This window comes from Cervus canadensis, chromosome 7 (genome assembly GCF_019320065.1).
Source record: "Cervus canadensis isolate Bull #8, Minnesota chromosome 7, ASM1932006v1, whole genome shotgun sequence".
Taxonomy (NCBI): Eukaryota; Metazoa; Chordata; class Mammalia; order Artiodactyla; family Cervidae; genus Cervus; species Cervus canadensis.
In genome coordinates, this window is record NC_057392.1 from 44978053 (window position 1) to 45000210 (window position 22158).

The 22158-nt window shown below is 44.7% G+C and overlaps 1 protein-coding gene across 15 annotated transcripts in view; it reads left to right on the forward strand.

The window, feature by feature from the left end:
- The window catches only part of KALRN (kalirin RhoGEF kinase), a 671401-nt gene that overhangs the window by 55422 nt on the left and 593821 nt on the right, over positions 1-22158 (forward strand). For 2 of the 15 annotated variants that reach the window (XM_043473180.1, XM_043473182.1), the window contains exon 1: positions 6769-7936. The exons of 12 other annotated variants lie outside the window; for them this stretch is intronic. In XM_043473180.1, the coding sequence (XP_043329115.1) occupies positions 7870-7936 (67 nt within the window). In that variant the 5' untranslated portion in view covers positions 6769-7869. Of the gene's footprint in view, positions 1-6768; positions 7937-22158 lie in introns of those variants that run through there. One more of the 15 variants, XM_043473171.1, reaches the window with a different exon arrangement.

Genomic DNA, 22158 nt, shown 5'->3' on the forward strand with positions numbered 1-22158 from the left:
TATTCAGTGAGAAGTATTCCTTTCAATACTGTTCTCCAGCCCCTGTTCTCCTTAGGTGACTTGTATATTCCTTCAGAGATTAAAAAATGCATATATGTGTGTTGAGCTTTGTGTCTTGCGTAGGAAAAACTTCCTACCCTAAGACTGTCGGTTTTTCTTCTTAGAGTTTTATAGTAGTTGTTTTTTTACATGGATATCTTTAACTAGGTTTTCCCATATGCATGCTGTGAGGTCAGGCTTGATGGACTTTTAGGGAAGCCAATCATTGGCATTTACTACATGGAAACTATATCAGGGAACTCTGAAAAGTTTCCATCTCCTCAGTACTGAGAGTCATCCACATATTTCATGTGGACATAGTCAAAGGATTTTTTCTAATTGACTCTCTCTTGGATCTTTGCAACCTGTGTTAGGGCAGAGGGAAGCAGCCAGATGAGTTGGGGTATTTGGGCAAGTAAGATGTAAGAATCTCCCCCTACCTGAAGGGCAGGTGGAGAGCTGGGGGATTTGGAGTCATAACTTGTCCCTAACTCAGCACTTCACAAGGTCCACTTGGCTTACAGCTATCCTCAGCGGCAAAACTGACGTTGTCTTTTTTTTTTTTAAACTGGTGTATTTGTCCATGTAGATCCCATGGATTGATAAGTTCAACCGGGCACGAGCTTGTTGTCCATTGTAGGAGAATGCCCCTGCTGTGTTAGGGACAGTACTTAATATTTCATACATGTTATTTTGTTTTTCCCTCATGCAGGTTGTTCAGGTTTTGTAAGGTCAGCCTTATCCTCATCCAGAAGATGAAGAAACTGAGAGTTAGGGAAGTTAAGTGATTTGCCTCAAGTTATGAGTCAGTTAGAAAAAGGCTTGTGTTTTGAACTCAGTCGGTCTGATTCAGCTCAGGCTCTTTCCTGACCTTAGCAGGCTTCATATTAACTGAGTAAACAGATCATATGGGGACTAGTTCCAGAGTTTATGGCAATTGGTTATTTTTAAGAACCACAAGCAGAATTTATTTCATGAAAAGTAAAGTGATATTGGCAATTGATTCTTTTCTTTTTCAAAATAAAAGTCAAGGAAGAGAGCATTCAAACTGGCTAGTGTGCTTCTGTGTGGGTGTGTGTGATTGTGTGTGTGTGGTGTGTGTGTGTGTGATGTATGTGTGTGTTTTGGGGTGGGTGTCAGGGCATTCCAGTGAGTCAAATATTCTGATGTAATAGTGGATTACATTATGGAACAAACACAAATTATACATTTTCCAAAAAATAAAAACCCAACAATTATATAAAAAAATGTTTAGTTCTAGATACATGCTAGTCAAAATTTAGTATTTCTTTGATGATACAGTGGACTCTTTTTGATCCTTTTAAACTTCATATTCAAGATTATCAACCGCAGTTGTCGTAGTCTGGTCCCTGACTTTCCTGGGCTGATACGCTGAGGGGTCTATTTGGAAAAGACCCCATCAGTGGAGATGGAGAAGGCGTGGGATGAAGAGAGGAGGGAGAGGATTCTCCACACTAAGGGCTTCCCACAGGTTGAGGCATGAGGTTTTAGCTGTGGTGACTGACATCTTTAAGTTTTTCTAAGTCAATAAGCTGTGGCAATTGAGAGGCGGGAGGAAGAGTTAAGAGAAACCAAATGTCAGGGGGGCAAAAGGCCCCCAGACCTAAGGGCCTTTAGGTCACTGAGTCACCCCACCTCATTTGATGGGTGAAGAAGCTGCTGTTAGTAGAGGGAATAGGGAGGCACCCCTACCAGCTGTGAGGGAAACAGAGGAGGCAATCATAAACTCTTGGATTGCTGGGCTTCTGGGATCAGGTTCTGAGGTGTCCACTCTATTGTTTTATTTTTTTCCTCAAGAAGAACTACTTTATAATTTAGGGGTTTGGAGAGGGCAGTCAACCATGTTTTTTCTGGGTAGGAAGTGGGGGATTAGGGGATGAATGAGGGAGGCAAAGGAGGCACCGGGTTCCTTGAGTTGCCTTCATCAGCTCACCCGATAGGCGCGTGCCCATGGAGCCTAGGGAAGAGTCATGGACCCTCCTCCTTGCCCCCAACACACCCCACCCCTGCTGCTTATCTAAGGCCTGGACTTCCACTCCCCTTCCTTTTTTTTTTTTTTAAATTGAATAAATTTACTTGTCATTCCAGATCATAATTTGCACAAATTAAGCCTTTTGACTTTATGTATATATATGTATACCGACTCTTTGCAATCCCATGGGCTATACAGTCCATGAAATTCTCCAGGCCAGAATACTGGAGTGGGAAGCCTTTCCCTTCTCCAGGGGATCTTCCCAACCCATTGATCAAACCCAGGTCTCTCGCATTGCAGGTGGATTCTTCACTTGATCTTAGCCAAAAGTCCGAGAAGCAATGCAGGTGGATTCTTTACCAACTGAACCACAAGGGAAGCCCGAGAGTACTGGAGTGGGTAGCCTATCCCTTCTCCAGCAGATCTTCCCGACCCAGGAACCGAACCAGGGTTTCCTGCATTGCAGGTGGATTCTTTACCAACTGAGCTATCAGGGAAGCCCATATATATATACACACACACACATACACATCCTCAAAAAAAAAATGTTAACTTAGCATTCCTGGTGATGGTAGAAATATATTATACTATTTTTTCTGAATTCCCTTTTTAAAAAGTTGATATATAGTTGACATACTACTTTATATTAGTTTCAGATGTGCAACATAATGATTTGTATATGCTGTGAAATGGTCACCACAGTAATTCTAGTTAGTATCTATCACCACACAGTTTCAGATTTTTTTCCTTAGATGAGAAATTTTAAGATCTACTCTCTTAGCTACTTTCACATATACAGTACAGTGTTATTAACTATAGTCTCACCATGCTGTACATTGCATCCCCATGACTTGTTTATTTACTATAACTGGATGTTTGTACATTTTGACCCACTTTACCCACTCTCCACTGCCCACCTCTGGCAAACCATCAATCTGTTCTATTTATAAGCTTGGTTTGTTTTTGTTCTTTGTTTTCTTTCCTTTGACCTAAGGCATTATCTTTTGCCAAAATGTAAATATTCCCTGAGGGTCTGAATAAATACTAAGCTCTCCTTGTGCAGACTTAGAGGGGTTGAGATTATTTATCTTAATACTTTTCACAGGCCCAGGATGGGAGAGCTTTGAAAAGGCATGAGGACACGGCTTGGTTTTGGGGCCAGGGTTGCAGTGTTGGGGTGGCATGCTGTGGAAGGAGAGTCAGGGCCACATGGGGTTCTGGTGATTGGTGGGGGAGGAATAAGTGCTCTGGGGAGGCGTCCAGGAGGGACTGCATTTCCCTGACTTAGCGATTTGGTGTAGAGCCCAGTGTGGTCTCCAGGAGCTAAGGCTCCCCCAGTTGAGGGAGCGTTAATGATCCCAGAGGAGGTCGGAGGTGAACACGGATGGAAGCCACACAAAAGCAGGGCAAGCAGGCTAATGAGCTTCCGCCTTTCACTCCTGCCACCCGGCCTGATATTTGAGGTGACATTTAAAGCTGTTGTACAGATGAATGCTCTCTGGAGCCTGTGGAGAGAGGAGCCTGAGTCTCAGCCTCCTGGCTGGCAGCTCCTCAGCCCTGCAGTCTGGGACCCTCTACTGGGACTCGAAGGCCCCTTACCTTCCAGGAGATTCTTCTAACTCTGCACTCCGAGGGTGTGTGGGGAGAGTACACTCTAGAATTCAACTGGAATAGCTCAGTGAAGTAAGAGAGGAGAGCAGGGATGGAAGCAGAAAGATCCCTGTTTCAGACTCATCTGGGGAGCTGTTTAAAAATGCAGGCCTTGGGGAGTGAGGCCGAGTTACCTGCCTAGATAACCAACCCTCTAAGGTGATTCTGCTGCCCATTAAACTTTGAGAACCTCAGAGATAGAGAATGAAAGAGGTTAGCTGGAAAAGGCCTCTTGGGAGAAGTGGGCTTGAATTTCAGTGTGACAAGTGATAACGTGTCTTAGGTGCTGGCCTCAGGTGTGGACCTAGGAAACCTGTTTACTTGGGGACACCCGGCTCTCACAGGAGAGATGGGCCAGTGTCCATCCCATCCATGGATGGCATCGCTGAGAATGTGTTGTCACAGGGCTTCACTTCTCCACTTGGGTGCTCATCGCCAAGGGGACAGAAGTGGTGTGGGAGGTGGCTGAGGATGGTGTCTGCTGGAGTGTGTGATACATGTTGCAACTGAAGTACAGCTTGCAAGGCAAAATGGCAGCCTGGTGGAGCCCACTTTCTTGGGCAGAGATAATCTTCACTCTGCTACGCAGACTAGCAACACTACCACCTTCCCTGGTGAGCTAGCCCCGTGTGTCTGACAAGCCAGCCAGTGCCACTGTGGGAACAGTGGTCATCGTCCCAGGAGATGAGTGGGAAAGCTTTGGTACATGACTGCTTCTCCCCTCCCTCTGTGCTGCTTGCCTTCTGCTCCATACACTTGTGCTGGCTTTATCTGATTGGGAACACAGTGTTTCCATGTTGGGGCGGGTGGAGAGCGGGAGAAAGAACAGTGCCACGTAGGAAGAAGGAACAGGGAAGAGAAGGGAACACATCCATGTTCTGGTGATCATCCAGACAGGCATCAGCCCTCTGGGATGGATGGGTTGTTGCTGGCCTGGAGATGCTCCTTGCTTCTGAGAATGGGTCCCCGTAGCACCAGTCAGGTGGGTTGCAGGAACCACGCCAATGGGAATGACCGTGCTTGCTCTAACCATGATGAAAGAAGGAGCCGCCGCAGGAGTATTGTTTAAGACAAAGCGACAACAACAACAAAACCTAATAAGGCCCCTTCCTGGCCAATATCCCGTCTGTTTGAATTGCACTGCAGCTAAATGGCAACTCTGACAGTCTCTTGGAACATTGTATTCATCTTCTGGAGGGGCTGCATTGAAAGCAGGCTTATGAGGCTCTGTGGGAGTTGGAGAAATGAGTAGTGGTGGACCGAGGAGCTCCCGGGAGCCCAGCATGATGGGCTGAAGCCAATCTTTAGTGAAACTGCTGGCTGAATGGGTTCATCCTGGGCCTGACCCCACAGGTGACGCTTATGTTCTTATGTTTACAGTTTGTGGGGGCAGCGCTTGCACCCATGTTGTTAACATCTTTATTCCCTTTCTGTCTTTGAAAACGAAGCTGTGTGGAATGTTTGGCACTTGATTCCTGGAAGGAGGGGAACAGGGCCAGCTGCCTTCTCCAGGCCCAAGAATGGGACGTGGAAGAGTAGCATTAGCCCCGTCAGAGTATTCTAGTTCACACAGTGCCCACACGGTCACTGGGACTTTCTGTCTCATAGACAGGTGCTCTTTTCAAAGCCTGTCTCTGTCTGGGTCTCCTCAGACCCTGGTGGGAGCCACGTGTGCATGCCTCCCATCTCAGAGCTCTTCCCAGTAGGGTTAGACAGAGCCATTTTTGGCATTCTTATTTGAAGGCTGCTCTTCCTCGGCAGCCAGAAGCCTGGAGCCAAAGAAAAGGATGAAAGGCTGTCACTCAGTAAGAGGCCACACGCAGGCCCTCTGCTGAGTCTGTGCTTGTGGCCTGTCAGCACTGCCCTCGGGTCCTGCCTTACTGTGAGGGCCTCCACCTGTCTATGGAAGACATCACACTTCCCCAGAGAACAATCCAGAGCCACAGAAACACTTTGGGAGAGACAGATGGCACACACTTCTTCAGCCTAGCCACCGACTAGGTATTTGACCATAAGTCAGTTATTTAACCTCTTGGCACGTGGGTTTTCCCTTATGTAGACTGGGGAAAGTGAGTCCCATCCTACAGACCTCACAGGGTGGCTCAGAGGCCCGAGGGAGGAGATGGATGTGAAAGTTCTTTGTGAGCTTGAAAAGTACTGGCCACACCTGAATGATGGAGCCTGTTATTCATGAAGGAGGGGGAGGCTAAGGGTCAGTGCACTTCTCTCTGGAGAGAGAGGAGGAGGGGTGTGCATTCTTGTGTTAACTACAGACTGGAGTCTTGTCCATTTAAGGTAATAGTAAAATAACTCTAGGAGAGCCAGCGAGGTAGCTTCTGGGAGGCGGTGTATGCTCTGTCCCAGTGCTGCTCTTCATGAAGGAACCACGATGCCGTGGTGGAGCAGGGGCAGCGCCAGGCTGGAGGAGACTGTGGCTCTGCTCGCCTTCTCCCTGTCCCTCCTAGCTCATGCGCTAGGACAGGACTCCTCCTCAATCTGAATTCTGTCAAAGTCTGCAGCCTGTGTCATCTTGGAAGCCTGAGCTTCCAGAAAGAGCTGACGCTGAGGAGGCCTGCCCCTGCCGGCTCCCAGATGGAGACCAGGAGGCCTGGGAGGCCAGCATTTCTACTGGAACAGTGAGACAACATTGCTGGCACGGCCTGGGCTGGGTGAAAGCAGTGATGAATGTGCACAGGGCTGCTGGGTGGGTTTTAGGCTTGGAGTCCAAAGTTGCTCCGGACCTGGGTCCTCTTGATTTCACTTATGCAGACAGGACTTCTGACCACCTGGGAGCATGGCTTCACTGGGTCAGCAGCCAGCATCCTGTAAAATGGGTTCCCAGCAATACAAGGCCAGGGTGCCCTGTCATTCTTCCACAGGCTTTAGGTGGTACCCAGGAACTGAGGCCCTTGTAGTCCATTCCTTTTCCTAACTTAAAAAACGAAACCACGTGGGGTGCACAGATATTTGCCTCTTCACTCATTCAGTTAGTAAATACTTAGGCACTTGCAAAGTTCAAGACTCTTCAAGGTTCAGTGATGATTGCAGAGCAGATCCTGTCTTCATGGAGTTTGTGGTTGAGTCAGGAGGCAGAGTCTTGTACAAAGGAGGGAGTGAAATGCAGTGGAAATGGGAAGGAGGTTAGGGAAGGCTGCCAGACTCTGTGGCATTCGAGTTACGTGTTGGTAAAACCAGGAAGACTTGGCTGCAATGAATACTTGGCCATAGGATGGCCATGCTCTGGACAGGAAGACCAGGAGCCAGTGCACAGAGGTGGGAAAGCGTGGGATGTAAGGGCTGTGGGAGCTGAGGATCTGGCTAGAGGAAGAGGGGTTGGAGCAGAAGGGGCAATGAGCCCTTGAGCACTGCCATTCACCATGTGCTGGCCCAGGATTTTAGGTCCTTCCTTTCTTGGGAACGTCACAACAACTCAGTGAAGCAAATACTGTTCTCTCTAGTTTCCAAAGGAGGAAGCTGGGTTGGAGTAAAGTGATCAAGGCCAGGCAACTGTTAAGTGGTAGCAGGATTTGAACCCATATCCATGTGACTCTGGAGTCCATGCTATCCCTACTCTAACAGAGGATCCACAAAGGGAGGTGGAGTCTATGGCCTTTTTCTGGCCACATGGGTCCAGCAGCCTTGGGCCTGGGGTGCCTGTGGTTTCCATGAAATAAGGCAGTGAGGCTCTGGCTCTTGTAGGCTGGCCTCAGAGTCCAGGATGGCTGAGTTCCTTCCTGGCTTCCTATCCCTGTCTCCTGTTAGGAGAGCCACTGGCCTTTGGCATGGGAGGCAGGGGAAGCCAGGATGGCAGGAGATCCTGGAATGACATCTAAGATGTGACCTTGACTGTGCGGTTTCATTCCCAAGACCACTTCTCCACTCCCTTCTTTGTGAGGGTGCTCCCTGGTGCCTTCCCCTGCGTCTCTTGACCTCCCTTTGGGCCCCTGCAGGCTCGGTCTGCACAAGGCGGCAGTGTTCCGCACTTGTTCCTTTGTTGCTGTGAAACAGGCTCCCGGCACAGTCAGCCTCTGTGTGGGAGGACTGGTGGCTGTCTTCGCAGGCAGGCATTTGCTTCGAGCAGGCTGCGCGCAAGCCCAGCGTCAAGAAATTCCGGCCTCCTCAAGTTGGCGGTGGTGGGACGAGGCTCTGCTGAGGGGACTGGCTGTGAAGGATGAGTTCAAGGGGGGATGACGGACCGCTTCTGGGAACAGTGGTATCTTTGGTATCTCCGCTTGCTCCGGCTGCTGGATCGAGGTATTCCTGGGGGGGTGGGGGAAGAGAATGGACATGAGAATGTGTGTGCGTGTGTGTGTGTGTGTGTGTAAGAGACAGAAGACAGAAGGTATGCATATACACACAGATTTCTGACACAGACAGAAACACACACACACACACAGGAAGACACAGTAGAGAAGAGAGCAGAGAGCAAGGAGAGAGAAGAGGGAATGAAACAGATGAGTAGCCAGCCCATAGAAAGTAAAAAAAAAAAAAAGCGGCTGTTTTTCTGGGGACATTTGTGACCCAGCTGGGAATCAGGAGCCCAGGGCCATTTGGGAAGCATGTGTATTTCAGGACCTTATTTCTTGTTGGGTTGATCAGCAAACTCAGTACTGTAGTCAAAGGCAAGCTCCATCTTGCAGGACTCTAGATGGAACCCTGAGCAGTGCAGCAAGAAGAATAGTCCCTGAGCAAGGGGGCAAAGAGATGATGCAGGCTCACATCTCAGCTCTTCCACCACCAGCTCTGTGACCTTAGGCTGATTTATGAGACCTTTACGAGCTTGTTTTCCCATCTGTAAAATGGGCGTGGTGAGACCTATCTGCTGGGGTTGTTTTGGAATTCTTAGTTCATTCATACCTGTAAAACACATGACATAATGTCTGGTGCATAGTAGGTGCTTTGTAAGTGTCCATTTCCTCCTTACAAGGCCCCCCAGCATTGTGGAGCTATGGCACCTGTCTTGAGGACAGCTGCCTTTGTGGGTTATCAGTGAGTCATACGGAATTTGCAGTTAGTGGAAATGGAAGGGAAAGTCCGTTTTATTCCTCAGGTTAATCTGACCTTAATACACTTTACCATCAAATATTCATGTGATTTAAATCTCCTCGTAATATGATGCAAATCCAGACATTCTGTTGTAAGCCACTGTTAACTTGGTTAAGTAATTGATTTTTCTTTTTTTTAAACAATGTTGAGTCTTATTTTTAAAAGTGTTGGCTCCTTTAAGAGATTTTGGCAAGATTGAGATGAAAACCCTGGTGGAAAAAGTGACCTGGGGGAGGCTCTGCTGCCCAGCCCAAGGTGTGGTCGTCTATACCAGGGATTGTCTTAGGTGTGCCAGGAGGTCAGTACCAGGTGGAAGCAGAGAGCTGCACACAGCAGGTGAACCAGGGCTGTTATCGGGGAGAAATCAAAGATGGAGGAAGCCAAACCAGCACATCTGAAAAGCAGTCTCACTAGCACTGAGAACAGGCCAGTGGGAGCCCAGACTTGAGATGAGATGAGAATGTTAGGAATAGAGCCAGAACTTGTTACTGGTGAAGATCATAGACCAGGGGAAGGAGAGGCCACAGGTGTGAATCCTCCTTATCTGTGTGACCTTAGGCAAGTTACTTAACCTCTCTGTGCCTCCTTCATTGTGAAAGAAAATGATAATGACGACAGTAGCACCAACTCAGAGGGTTGCTGTAGGGAAAAACTGCAAGTGAAATACTTATTCCAGTGCCTGGCATGAAGAAAAGTGCCCCTTGAGTGTTAGTTTTCTTTACCAATGCTCTTGATTCTCACTGTCTTACAGATGTCTTAGGAAAGACAGGAACATGTGGTATCTAATAACCAGGAGTTGAGAAAAGTCCAATTAAGAGTTGTTAGAGCCTTAGAGATAATTTATACTTGTGTAAATTAAAACAAGATTCAAACTAACATGATGCTAATTATAAAAAGTTAGATGTTAATATACAAGCTATATTAATAATAATTGGTTTTATTTTTTAGAAAGTGCTTGAATCCATGAGTTGCAAACTTGGGTTCAAGTTTTGGCTTCATTACTTTCTAAGTGCACTTGATTAAATGATTTACCCTCAAACTGACCCTTGGTTTACTAATTTCAAAAATGGTAAATGTTAATAATAATAATAGCTATATTATAGAATTTTGGGGAAATTTATTGTGTTAGTGCATATAAAAGTGTCAGGCATTGTTAGAAATGTCAGGTTAGTGAATTTATGAGTTAACTAACCTCTCCCCAAAACATTGTTTGCCAGATGTGTTCTTCCATGCATGTTTCATCACCATGTATGGCTATATTTGGAATGTTTATGGTCTTTCATAAATAGTATCTCTAGGGTTTTCTTTAATGTGAGTCTTTAGCAGTTTCTGACTGTGTAGGGCAACTTATTTCCAGGTTTTGGGGGTGGTGGGTGTTGATTATGTTGCCCAGTTCTGGTTAATGAGTATGACAGTATTATACATGTACATGTGTGATGCCTGCAGCCATGTTCAAGCAGAATTTTAAGATGTAGCAACTTTCCTCTAGTAACTAACGTTAGCTAACTTTGTGTAGACTGCAGCATGCTTTAATATGGTGTGCTAGGCTGAGCTGGCTCATGGGAAATGCTCAATAAATATTTGTTGAATGAATGGATGAATGATAAACCTGTCCTTCTGGGCAGTGAACAAAATTCCCTGGGATCTGCCTTTAGTGTAACTGAATTTAGCTCCCTTCATCAGTTTTTTAGGATTTTATGTTGTTTCACCCTTATCACTGTCATGCCTCATATCATTCTGAAAGTAACAGACCTCATGAAAGTAAAGAGGGAATAAGTAAGCAATAAGAAGAAGTGGGAAATGATAAGTTTAGCCCAGGAAAATGAAATAATCGACAAGCTGTGTGCCAGCCTGAGTCATTCTTTTGGCTGTGACTGGGGGATAAATGAATCTGTGATTTGACACACCTAGGAAAAGGGAGAAAAATACTGAAACACATCATGGAGCGGAAATAAACTTTATGAAGAAATGGCAATGCATATACTTGGTGATTGCAAATGAATCTTTTATCTCCCTCATCATTGTTCATTAAGGGTAAGGATTTAAGAACATAAAAGTGATTGTTTTCTAGGACTTGGCTCTATGTCATAAGATAATGAACTGCCAGGTTGCTCAGACGTGATTATGTTGATGATTTCTTTCATTAATATCAGATGCTGTTTTTATAGTGTTTGTTACTGGGCATTTGTGAACTCTGTTGATCACGTTCTGTGCTTTCAGATGGTGACTAAGGAGATGGTTCGTATGGTGGGATCTGTCCATCAAAAGAAGGGTGTTCATACAGATCTAAAACATGAGTGTGTGTATAAGAGAAGAGAAGTAACATTGCATTTTGTTGTTGAGTTTTAGTGTATCCATGGGGACCTGACAAGTGAGATGGGGGTTTATATTTCTTTGTTTACATTTAATTAAAAAAATTTTTTTGGTCATAAAAGGGGGAGAGTGAAAAGGCAGATGCTCTTTATTCGTAGAGCATTAGGCAGTGTTTCTCAGTGTGCGGGAATGACCACCTCTGGTAGCTCATGGAATGGTTTCAGGCAGTTTACAGGTGTCCCTGCATGCTTTCTTGCTGGTCACTGCTTGGCAGCGTCTGGAGGACACCCTGTTTGGTCCGTTGTCTGCTTCTGCTGTGCTGTCCAGCCCCTGCTCTGACCCTCTCCAGTGAGGCCTGCCTTAGCCCCACCCACCCCTCAGATCTCTCCTCATTCCTGCCCCTAGTCTCCCTTTTAACTTCCCACCAGCTTTCCCTAGGCCTCACACTCTGCCCTGCCTTCCTCTCTGCCCCAGATATCTGCCTCCTCTAGCCCCTGTGGTCCCTCAGTCTTCTCTCTGTGTCCCTAGAGCTCCTTTAAAGGCACAACCCCAGGCCACCTGTAACCCTATTCTGTGGCATTCTCTATTATTCTCTAACCATAGCCAAGACTTCATCCCTTCTCACTGCTGTGCCTGGACCAACTTGATCCCGTGGATCCTGGGTCTCCTGCCCTGGACCCGCCCTTCTGTGCTTAGTCACGTGCAACTCTTTGTGACCCCATGGACTATATAGCCTGCCAGGCTTCTCTGTTCATGGGAATTCTCCAGGCAAGAACATTGGAGTGGGTTACCATGCTCTCCAGGGATCCCTGGCCCAGGGATCAAACCCAGGTCTCCCACATTGCAGGCGGATTCTTTACCAGCTAAGCTACCAGGGAAGCCCTTCCCTCATTTCTGAGTGTTTTTTCCTCTCAAGAGTCACGTTTTGTTTCCTGTTGCTCCTGCCTTTTTATGTCACTTTGCCATTATCCCCAGTCTATGAGTTTCTTTTAAAAACAAATTTAAGAGATGGAGTTGATTTAAAATGATATCAAGGAAATAACTGTAGGAGGTATGTGGATATGGTGAAATGATGACAGAAGTACAGAAATGACTGGTGTGTGGAAAACTTAAGTGAGACGTTGAATTTACATCATAAGTTTTAGGCCGCCAATTTCTTCTTGGTGCTTCGTGTACATTCCTGTAGCTACCACAAAGTGATTTGGATTCTGGGCCAGAAACCAGCTGGTTCTCATTCCTGGATATATGCTGGAATCATCTGGGAGCTCTTAGAAAGCATGATGTCTAGCTCCTCCCTTCCCACCCCCTTCCCTTCCCCACCGCCCCAGCCTGCTAAATGAGAGTCCTTGGGAAGGGGGTTGGACACTAGCATGTTTAAGGAGCTCTGTAGGTGATTCTAATGACAGCCACAGTTGAGAACTGCTCATTGTCAGGCTTTCACATGGATGCCAGAGAATATAGGTAAAATTGACTTTTCAGCAAAATAAATGAGGAAATCAGTCACTTTATGGGAGTGGTAAACGTAGGAATGCACTAAGGAACAACATTTAAAAGAACGCAATCCTTTGGATATAATTCATGCAAGTTTCTTCAGAAATTTCAACTGCAATCAGTTTCTATCACTGACTAAACCTTTTTTTTTTTTAATTTTTAGCTTTTCTTGTTTGTAGTTTTTATTTTAAATTGAAGCATAGTTGATTAACAATGTGTTAGTTTCAGGTATACAGCAGAGTGATTCAGTTATACAAGTATCTATTCTTTTTCAAATTCTTTTCCCATTTAGGTTATTACAGAGGATTGAGCAGAGTTCCCTATGCTATACAGCAGGTCCTTATTGATTATCTATTTTAAATATAGCAGTGTGTATGTGTCAATCCCAAACTCCCAATCTATCCCTGCCTCCCACCCTTCCTCCCTGGTAATGATAAATTGTCTTGCTTAGCCCCTTCCTAGCCTGCCTTTTGCTGGAGACCCGCCTTGGTTTGGCTTGTCCTGTTGTGTGTATGTGCCCAGCATGGTATGTAGCTTCTTTGTGCCAACCTTTATGACTTGTTCTTTCCTTTCTATGAGGAAAAGGAAATCACAGCTTGTGTATGAAAAGCATGTAGGCTGGTTCTTCTTTGCTGGGAATTTTCTAATTAGAGGAGGTTAGGTTGTAATCAGCTTCCCACTGAAGTTGAATGTTCATACACTACACAAAGAAGTTACTTTAACTTCGTTTTTAAGTCACTAATAGATATCTATTATTCAGTTGGCTTCTGGCACAAAACCACTTTCTTTTTTTTTTTTTGTCTTCTTTTTTGTTTTATTTTTCTTTTTTTGCAAGAATATTTAAAACATTTTATTTTTTTTTGTTTTTGTTTTTCCCATTTATTTTTATTAGTTGGAGGCTAATTACTTTACAATATTGTAGTGGTTTTTGCCATACATTGACATGAATTGGCCATGGATTTACATGTGTTCCCCTTCCTGATCCCACAAAACCACTTTCTTAAAGGGACCTATTGTTCAGTAAAAAAAATTGATTTCAGCACCCCTTGAAACACTATCTCAGCACAATTCCCCATTGCCCCACACCCCAGCAACCTTCATATTTTCCCTTCATGATTCAAGTGCTTCCACTTGAAATACCTGAAGCTTCCCCGTCTCACAATTAATCCACATCCTTCCCATTCCAAATCACATTAGCCCCCATGTCCTCCAGAAAATGTTCCCCCAGTTAATCATACTGGTTCTGTTCAAAGACACATGGGCATGTAGGTGCAAGGCCAGTGTTCTGTGATTCATGATGTACTCCTGTGGGTGGTAGAAGGACACACCTGATGGGGTATGGGGTGGTTGTGAGCCTTGAAGGAATTAATATGTGAGGCCAGGGCCTGGTATGAATAAGTGCTCAGTAAGAGCATGCGTACTTCCAGACTTCTGTTGTTTTTAGGAGCTTAGTTGCTTCCGGGGGTTCATCTCTTCCGTTGTGAGTAGAGCATCCCCAAGGGCAGGTCCTTGTCTCCCCGTCCCTTAGTATCCTCACCTGGACACCGAGTTAAAGCTGTGTCCTGTCATGCATGTGTGCTTGCATAGTCGTGTCTGACTCTTTGCGACCCCGTGGACTGGAGCCCGCCAGGCTCCTCTGTCCCTGAAATTTTCCAGGTAAGAATATTGGAGTCGGTTTCCATTTCCTACTCCAGGGAATCTTCTTGACCCAGGGATTGAGCCTGCATCTCCTGCATTGGCAGGTGGATTCTTTAACACTGTATCTTATCAAGAAACCCAAATAAAGAGGCTAACAGAGTATCCGAACTCTCCAGGGAACTCAGAGACGATTGGTTCTTTGTTGGTTGCAGGTAGAGAATTGTAATGACTTGACAGTTCCAGTATCTTATCCCCCTTGGTCCTCACTATGTCTCTCTGAGAACAGTTAATTTAGTTCCCCTTTTACAAGTACAAAATCAGCTTATGAAGGTTAAAAGACTCTGCTCAAGTCACAGAGCTGCTAAGAGAAGAGTCAAGGTCCAGGACCCCCAGCTCTCACCTGGATGAGTTCTCTCCTCTACCTGTTCTTGTACTGGTGGGGGGACCCCATCTTTCTCTCTCTCTGGCAAACGTGTTAAACTGGGTGTGTGTCCATTTCCCATCAGTAGAGAAGAGAGTGTATCACTGGGATGTTTTTTCTGTGGTGTGAGATCACTAGACAAGATTTATCTAGGCCAAGTCCTAGGGGAAGGACACTGATAGCTGTGCTGGGAGGTCCTGGTGTGGGGTTTCTACCCGGTGAGGAGGTGACTGCGCTGTGAGAACAGTAAAATAGCACTTTCTGGGCGTGGCATGGGGCTTCCCGGGTGGCACAGTGGTAAAGAACCCACCTGCCAGTGCAGGAGATGCAAGAGACGTGGGCATGATTCCTGGGTTGGAAAGATTCCCCTGGAGGAGAAAATGGCAACCCATTCCAGTATTCTTGCCGGGAAAATTCCATGGACAGAGGAGGCGGTGGGCTACAGTCTTATTGGGTCACAGAGTCAGACACAACTGAGCGACTAAGCACCCACATGGCCTCCCAGTGCTTGTTCTTTTTTGTGGCATTTTCAATGATAACTGAGGAGAAGTGGGGCAGCTGTGTCCCTGGATGGTCAGAAAGCCAGCTGTGGATTCCCAGTGTAGGTGAGGGGTTTGCTCTTCACCTTGTGGATGGAGGGTGGTATGTTACCAAAGACACTGTCAAAACAATAAATAGAATTGTTAATATCAGTGGCAGTAGTAGTACTACCTACTAAGGCCCCAGGTATAGCAGGGAGTGTTTAGGAGTAGGAGGTAGGATTTCTGCCCTCAGGAACTTACAGTTCAAATTCCTGAAAGATCTAGAACCAGTGGTAATCTCTCTGAGTCGCTGTTGGCCCTTCTATCAAGTGATGGATCTTATGAAAAGGATCCCTTCCAGCTTTAATGTTCCATGGTTCTATGTGGATAATACCTGTAATAAAAAGATAGTGCTAAGTTGTGTCCGACTCTCACAATCCCATGAACTGTAGCCTTCCAGGTGCCTCTGTTCATGGAATTCTCCAGGCAAGAATGCTGGGTAATACCTGTAGATAATACATCCATAATGCCTGCAATATATCTGTGTGATCCCACAAAGTATTTCATGTTGAATTGCTAAACAAGTGCTATGCACTCACAAGGGGGAGAAGTAGTTGGGTCTGAAGGAAAGAGGCAGTATTACTGCTTCAGCAAGTATCTTCTAAGAACCTACTATATGCTGTGCCCTATTCAAGAGCCTAGAAATACAATGCTGAAGAAGATAGTGTTCTTGCCTTCATGAAGCTTTAGGATTTAGCAGAGGAGACACACACTAACAAATACCATGGTAAATAATACAATGACAGGTAAAGAGGAGAGAACTGACTTCAGCTTTAGTAGTACTTAATGACCAACCTAGACAGCATATTAAAAAGCAGAGATATTACTTTGCCAACAAAGGCCTGTATGGTCAAGGCTATGGTTTTTCCAGTGGTCATGTATGGATGTGAGAGTTGGACTGTGAAGAAAGCTGAGTGCTGAAAAATTGATGCTTTTGAACTGTGGTGTTGGAGAAGACTCTTGAGAGTCCCTTGGACTGCAAGGAGATCCAAGCAGTCCATCCTAAAGGAGATCAGTCCTGGGTGTTCATTGGAAGGACTGATGCTGAAGCTGAAACTCCAGTACTTGGCCACCTCATGTGAAGAGTTGACTCATTGGAAAAGACCCTTATGCTGGGAGGGATTGGGGGCAGGAGGAGAAGGGGACGACAGAGGATGAGATGGCTGGATGGCATCACTGACTTGATGGGCATGAGTTTGAGTAAACTCCGGGAGTTGGTGATGGACAGGGAGGCCTGGCATGCTGCGATTCATGGAGTCGCAAAGAGTTGGACATGACTGAGCGACTGAACTGAACTGAACTGACTGAATGACAAGGATGGATATTGGAGAGTACAGATTGCCTGGAACATCTGTGTGGTAAGGGTTCAGTTTGGCAAGGTAGGTTGGGATCATCCTGTGAAGATTCTTACTTGCATATCACATTAAAGACAGATAATAGCAGAGCAGAAGCATTTCATTTTTTTTAATGCACTGAACAATTTCCATGTACCAGGCAGTAGACCAGGTCCTGAGAATACACAGAAGTATAACATAGCATAACAAAATGCCCACTTCCTTCATTCAGTGGAAGTGTGTTTATTTTTCTTGAGAGCTAGGATAAGAGATGCATGGTTTTGAGTCATCTGCCCCAAAATGATAGTGAAATTGATAGTAGCTCAGGAAGGACAGTACAGGGGAAAAGGTGACTGGTATAGATTGGTTTTGGAAAGTGTGGACATGGGGAGACAGTGTCAAAGGGATGGGAAGAGTATTCCTAAGGATAGGAAGAAGCCAGGATACAGTATATTCTTGAGGGTAGAGGAAAAGGGACAGTTAGGAGTCCCCATTTGCCGGGAAGTGGGGCAGTGTGAGGAGTTCGGTGACAGAAGGCATTGGTGACGACTCATAGCATTGTTTCAGCAGCCTTGATGAAGAGAAACCAGATTGTGGTGGGAGGAGGTGGTGAAGATGAGGCAGCAGCAAGCACATATTGTTTGTTTGAGAAATATGTCAGAAAACGCAAGGTAAAAATAGAATGGTGGTTGATGGGACATTAGGGTCAAGCAATGGTTTTGTTAAAGAAGGGAGGCTTGAATGTGTTTGAGACTGGGGGCGGGAGCCAGTGATGAGAGAAGTTTGAAAATGATGAACAGAAATGGATCGATTAATCCATTTAAGAAATATTCATTGAGCACTGACAGTGTTCCAGGCACCGAGCTATTTGCTGGAGATACAGCATGAATAAGGCATGAAATCTTCATGAAGTTTACATTCTAATGAGTGAGGCAGACGATCCATGAGCCAAGCAACAGTTGAATTGAAAAGAGCTTGTGATAAGTAAAGTGCAACAACGACCTGGAGGAGGTAGGATTAGGTTGACTGAAGAGTGCAGATGGAAGTGGAAGACTGGAGGAGGGAGAATGCTTCCTTTGCTGGAAGGAAGGAAGAAGGGGGTGCTTAGAGAGCTATTTTTAAGTAGGAAAAAGGAGAAATGAGGAAATGCAGTTCGGATGGCCTTGATACGCTTAGCAAAAGAGTAGGCAATGTTATGGGCTGTCACTGAAGAGGTAGGTAGTTCAAGACTTTGCGTAGGCTCACCTGTTTCATTCAAGCTGCCAGCAGGGCTGTGTGTAGGGGGTGTTATTCTCATTGCATAGGTGAGGTAGCTGAGGAGACTCAGAGGAACCCACAGCTAGAGAGTATAGCGGGGAGGAGTAGGTCTGTCACCTTGGTACTCAGCCATTGGGTAGCTCAGAGCGGACTGCTAATGAGTGGAGCCTTCTATTGCCATCAAGAGTTGATTCAGTCCTACACCCTCCTCAGAGAGAAAACCCTATACTGCACCCTGGGGGAGACCCTTGGGGAGAAGATGACACCTGTGCAAGAACTGTGTTAGAAACTGATAAATCAAGCCCTCAGCATGTACTTACTATTAAGCACACTGTCCTTGTATTTGGATTTTTAAGAATGTAGATAAAGAAAGGGAAAAGGGTATTCAGGGTAAGAGAAAATGCAGAGTATTTTCTAGTGATTCCGAGGGAAGGTGTAATCAGAGAAGACTGGGGCTTTATCAGATAGGAAGGGAATTTACTAGTTCAAGAGATGATATTGGGCCAAGTAAGATTAGTGGCGAGTAAGAGGAAGTTTTCATTTCTCATCCTTTTGCCTCCATAATTGTACCCTCAGCAAAAGAAAAAAGAGACAGAGTTGGAAGAGACCTCTTATTTTAGAGATGAGGAAACTGAGCCCAAAGAGATGATTTCACTTCTTAAAGCCATATAGTTAGTTGTTGGCTGAGCCTACCTTTGAAGCAAGGATGCAAGAACTCCTAGTTGAGGCCTCTTTTCATTATATTCCCCTGCAGTTTCAGCTCAGCTCTGCGCCTTTTAATGTGCTCAGCAGCCCCAATAGTCATTGTTATGTGGAAGACTGGAGGAATTCATGGGTTTGAAGGGCGCCTAGTTTGAATTAAGCTTTTCAAGGCTCTAGGAAAAGTTCTAAGAAGCCCCAAAAGCAGAATTGTATTTTTTTCTCTATCCTCCCTTCTTATTATCATGAAAAATAAGTTGAGTGGAGTTGGAAGTGGCACCTCCTGGCTCTCCTGATCTATTGCAGAATCATGCTCTAAAGAACTCAGCCCTGAGCAAAAGCAGAGGAGTGTCTTCCCTATAAACTCAGGCTAGGAGGAAGAACTGGCGTGGGGCTTTTAATCTACATTCATGCCAAATGAAATCTGCTAGATGGGATATAATGAACTCCATATTTTATAGACTATTTTAAGCTTGTCTCAAAATAAAGCACAGGACTAGGGGTGGAGGAAGGACGTAAGTCTTGAAGGAAAAAATGCCATGGCTTACTCATCAGTGTTTTCATTTTAATGATCCCAACCCCAGTACAAGTCCCTCAGTGACACTGTAATGGAAACCACATTTTTTTTTTCCTTCTGGAAGTTTCAGGATGAACACAGCCAAATGCTTTGAGGCATAATTAAGGTTACAGACTCCTATTCCCAGTAATACACGGACCTTTCACCCCAGGGGCTCAGCTAGAGACAGTGTGGTTCAAAAGCAGTTGAAATTATAAAGACATTTCTTCCGCCAATCTCTGGCTCACCACAGCTTCTTTTCTGGGCCTTTCCCCGCTTGCCCCCTCCCCACCCCCCCATCCTGCCTCCCTCGCCTTCCTCTTAACTGCTGCCTCATCCCTGGGACGGAGTAAACCAACACGTAAGTAAATAAGAACCCCAGTGCTGACTCCTCCTCTGCCACAGGGAGAGATACTGCTGTGTCTCAGTAGGCTGGACAGGGCTGGCAGAGGCAGAGGCAGACACACATGGCAGCCAACGGAGCCTGCCAGTAGGTGTGGGTCCTGGGAGGAGGTGGTGCCTGTATCATCAATAGGTATGTGAGGAGGTGGGGAATATTGTGCACATTACAGGTTGGAAAATCCACCTCATAGGAAGGTCTTGAGGATCTAAGAGAACAAGGTGGCCCCTTCTCCTGTGTTTGAACATGATGGGTTGAGAACACTCTGTTTGCATCTCCTTTGCCTCGGCCAGCTCTCTGAATCTACATAGATCAAAGTTAAGAATCTTGGCATGGCCAATTCAATTATGTGGGATTGTTTTTTCCCTTTTAACCACATCTTGAACACCTGTAATATGTAAGATAGTGGGAACCCTTGGTTCATGTATACAAACTCTCTCTGGCCATTTTCTGTCCCATCTTATTCATGTAGGAAAGGCTCTGGATAGCATAAGGACCAAAGGAAGGACTAGGGTGTTTGCCCCCTGGTGGCCTTGGACCCATGCTTTGCCCTGACAGTGGTGATTCTGGGACAGAGCATAGTGAGACCCAGCTGGGACTTTGCGTGTCTCCTTATAGATCACACCACAGCTCCATATGTCTTCTCACCACCTCCATCACCAAAGGGCAAATGGTCATGTTCATAATATCACCTTAGAAGACATGTTAATGTGAGTACATGCTTCATTCATCTAACATGTGTTAAATACCTCTCCGAACCTCAGCTTCCTCATTTGAAGAATTAGGGTCATGTCTCTCTGTGGTTGTCATAAGAGGTCATCGCTAAATATTTCCAGCTCTACACCTTTCAGGCACATAGTAAGATTCCACTTTCCTACATCTTTGGCTGTGTGAGTTACTTTGGCCAATGAATTGTAAGCAGAATTAGGTGTTTCATTTCCATATGGAAGCTTTAAAAATAAAATACAATTTACTCTATTCTCCCACTGTTTGATCAATTACAGGATCTCTATTAGATTTTAAAGCCTCCATCAGCATGGGACCCTGAGTGACTATGAACATAGCCCTCTGCTGAACCATTTTGAAGATATAATATGAGCAAGAATAATCTATTTTTTCTGTATACCAAGCCTGTATTAACTAATATGTATTATCTTATAAGGCTTTGTGGGGAATTATGAAAAATTGAAATATATATGTTGTGCATGCCACATAGCAGGCATTTAAAAATGGTGGATACTTCATTCTCATTATGAATATCATTTAGGATGTGGCTGCAGGTAACTCAACCTAAACTCAAAATGACTTAAAGAATAAATAACTCTCTTCTTTCCCTACTTCTTTTAGTGATTAACAAGAAGCTCAGAAGTTGGACCATTAAATCAGAGGCTCAATATCATAACCAGATTCTCTCTAATTTAGTCTAGTTGGGTTTATTAGATTTCTGATGTCTACAGGTTGCAACTCATCAATTTTGGAAAATTCTCTGCCATTTCCCCCCCTTCTCTTACTTTTGGGATACAGTTGATTAAAATGGAAATTTCGTGACGTTGAATTCATTTTGAAAGTGATTGAAGTTGAAATTTCTCGTGGTATCTTAGATATTTCTTATCATTCTATATTTTCACAATTTTATCTTTCCATAATACATCCTAGATGTTTCTCTTCCAGTTAATTTTTTCTTTTTTCTTAAAAAAACTTTGTTGAAATACAGTAGGTTTACAACGATGTGTTAGTTTCAGGTGCACAGCAAAGGGATTCCGTTCCATTGTTCCGTTATAGTTTATTGTAAGATACTGAGGATAGTTCCCTGTGCTAGTCAGTAAGTCCTTGTTGGTTACCTACTCCATAGATAGTAGTGTGTATATTTTAATTCCAAACTCCTAATTTGTCTCTCCCCCCGTCCTTCCCCTGTGGTGACCATAAGTTTGTTTTCTATGTCTGTGAGTCTATTTCTGTTTTGTAAATAAGTTCATTTGTATAACTTTTTTTTTAGATTCCACATATAAGAAGTGTCGTATGATATTTGTTTATCTTCTAGTTTGGTTCTCTATTCAGCTGTATCTAATCTGCAGTTAAACTTGTTCATTGACTTCTTAATTTCAAGTGTTAGATTTTTCCATGCTAGAATCCTTACTAAGTTCTCTTTCAAATCACTTAAAAAAGCTTTTAGTTTAATTTAAAAAAATCTTTTAAGCTTGTCCTTTATTTCTTTGACCACAATAGATACATTTACTTCATAGTCTCTATTTTATAATTCCAATATCTGAAGTCTTTGTGGGTCTGTTTCTGTAGTCTGCTGTTTCTGATGATTCTTACTCAAAGTATCTTTTTCCTTGTGTTCTCTTTGGTTGTTTCCTGGTCATTATTTTTGAAAAAGATTTTATGAGAATAATTTGAAGCCTAGAATGGTGACTTCCTCTTGCAGCAATCATTTTCTTTTGCTAGACTCCAAGGGGTACCACTAGTCCAACTCCACCTTAACCCAAGTTGAATGCTCAAGGTTCCTTGGACCCAGATTACAGGCAGCTGTGTTTCAAGTTTTCATAAGAGCTGGCTTGTTTCTTCTAAATTGACTTTACCTTGAGAGCAAAACCCTCCCTCTGGAGGAAACCCAGCTTAGTGTGGGGTGTTATATATCAGAGTTCCTTCATTGGGCTGGCTCTGAACTTTGACTTCTGTTCCCTTTTCTCTTCTGGGCTGCCAAAAGCACAGCTTCCTTTTGCCGCTATTTCTTATA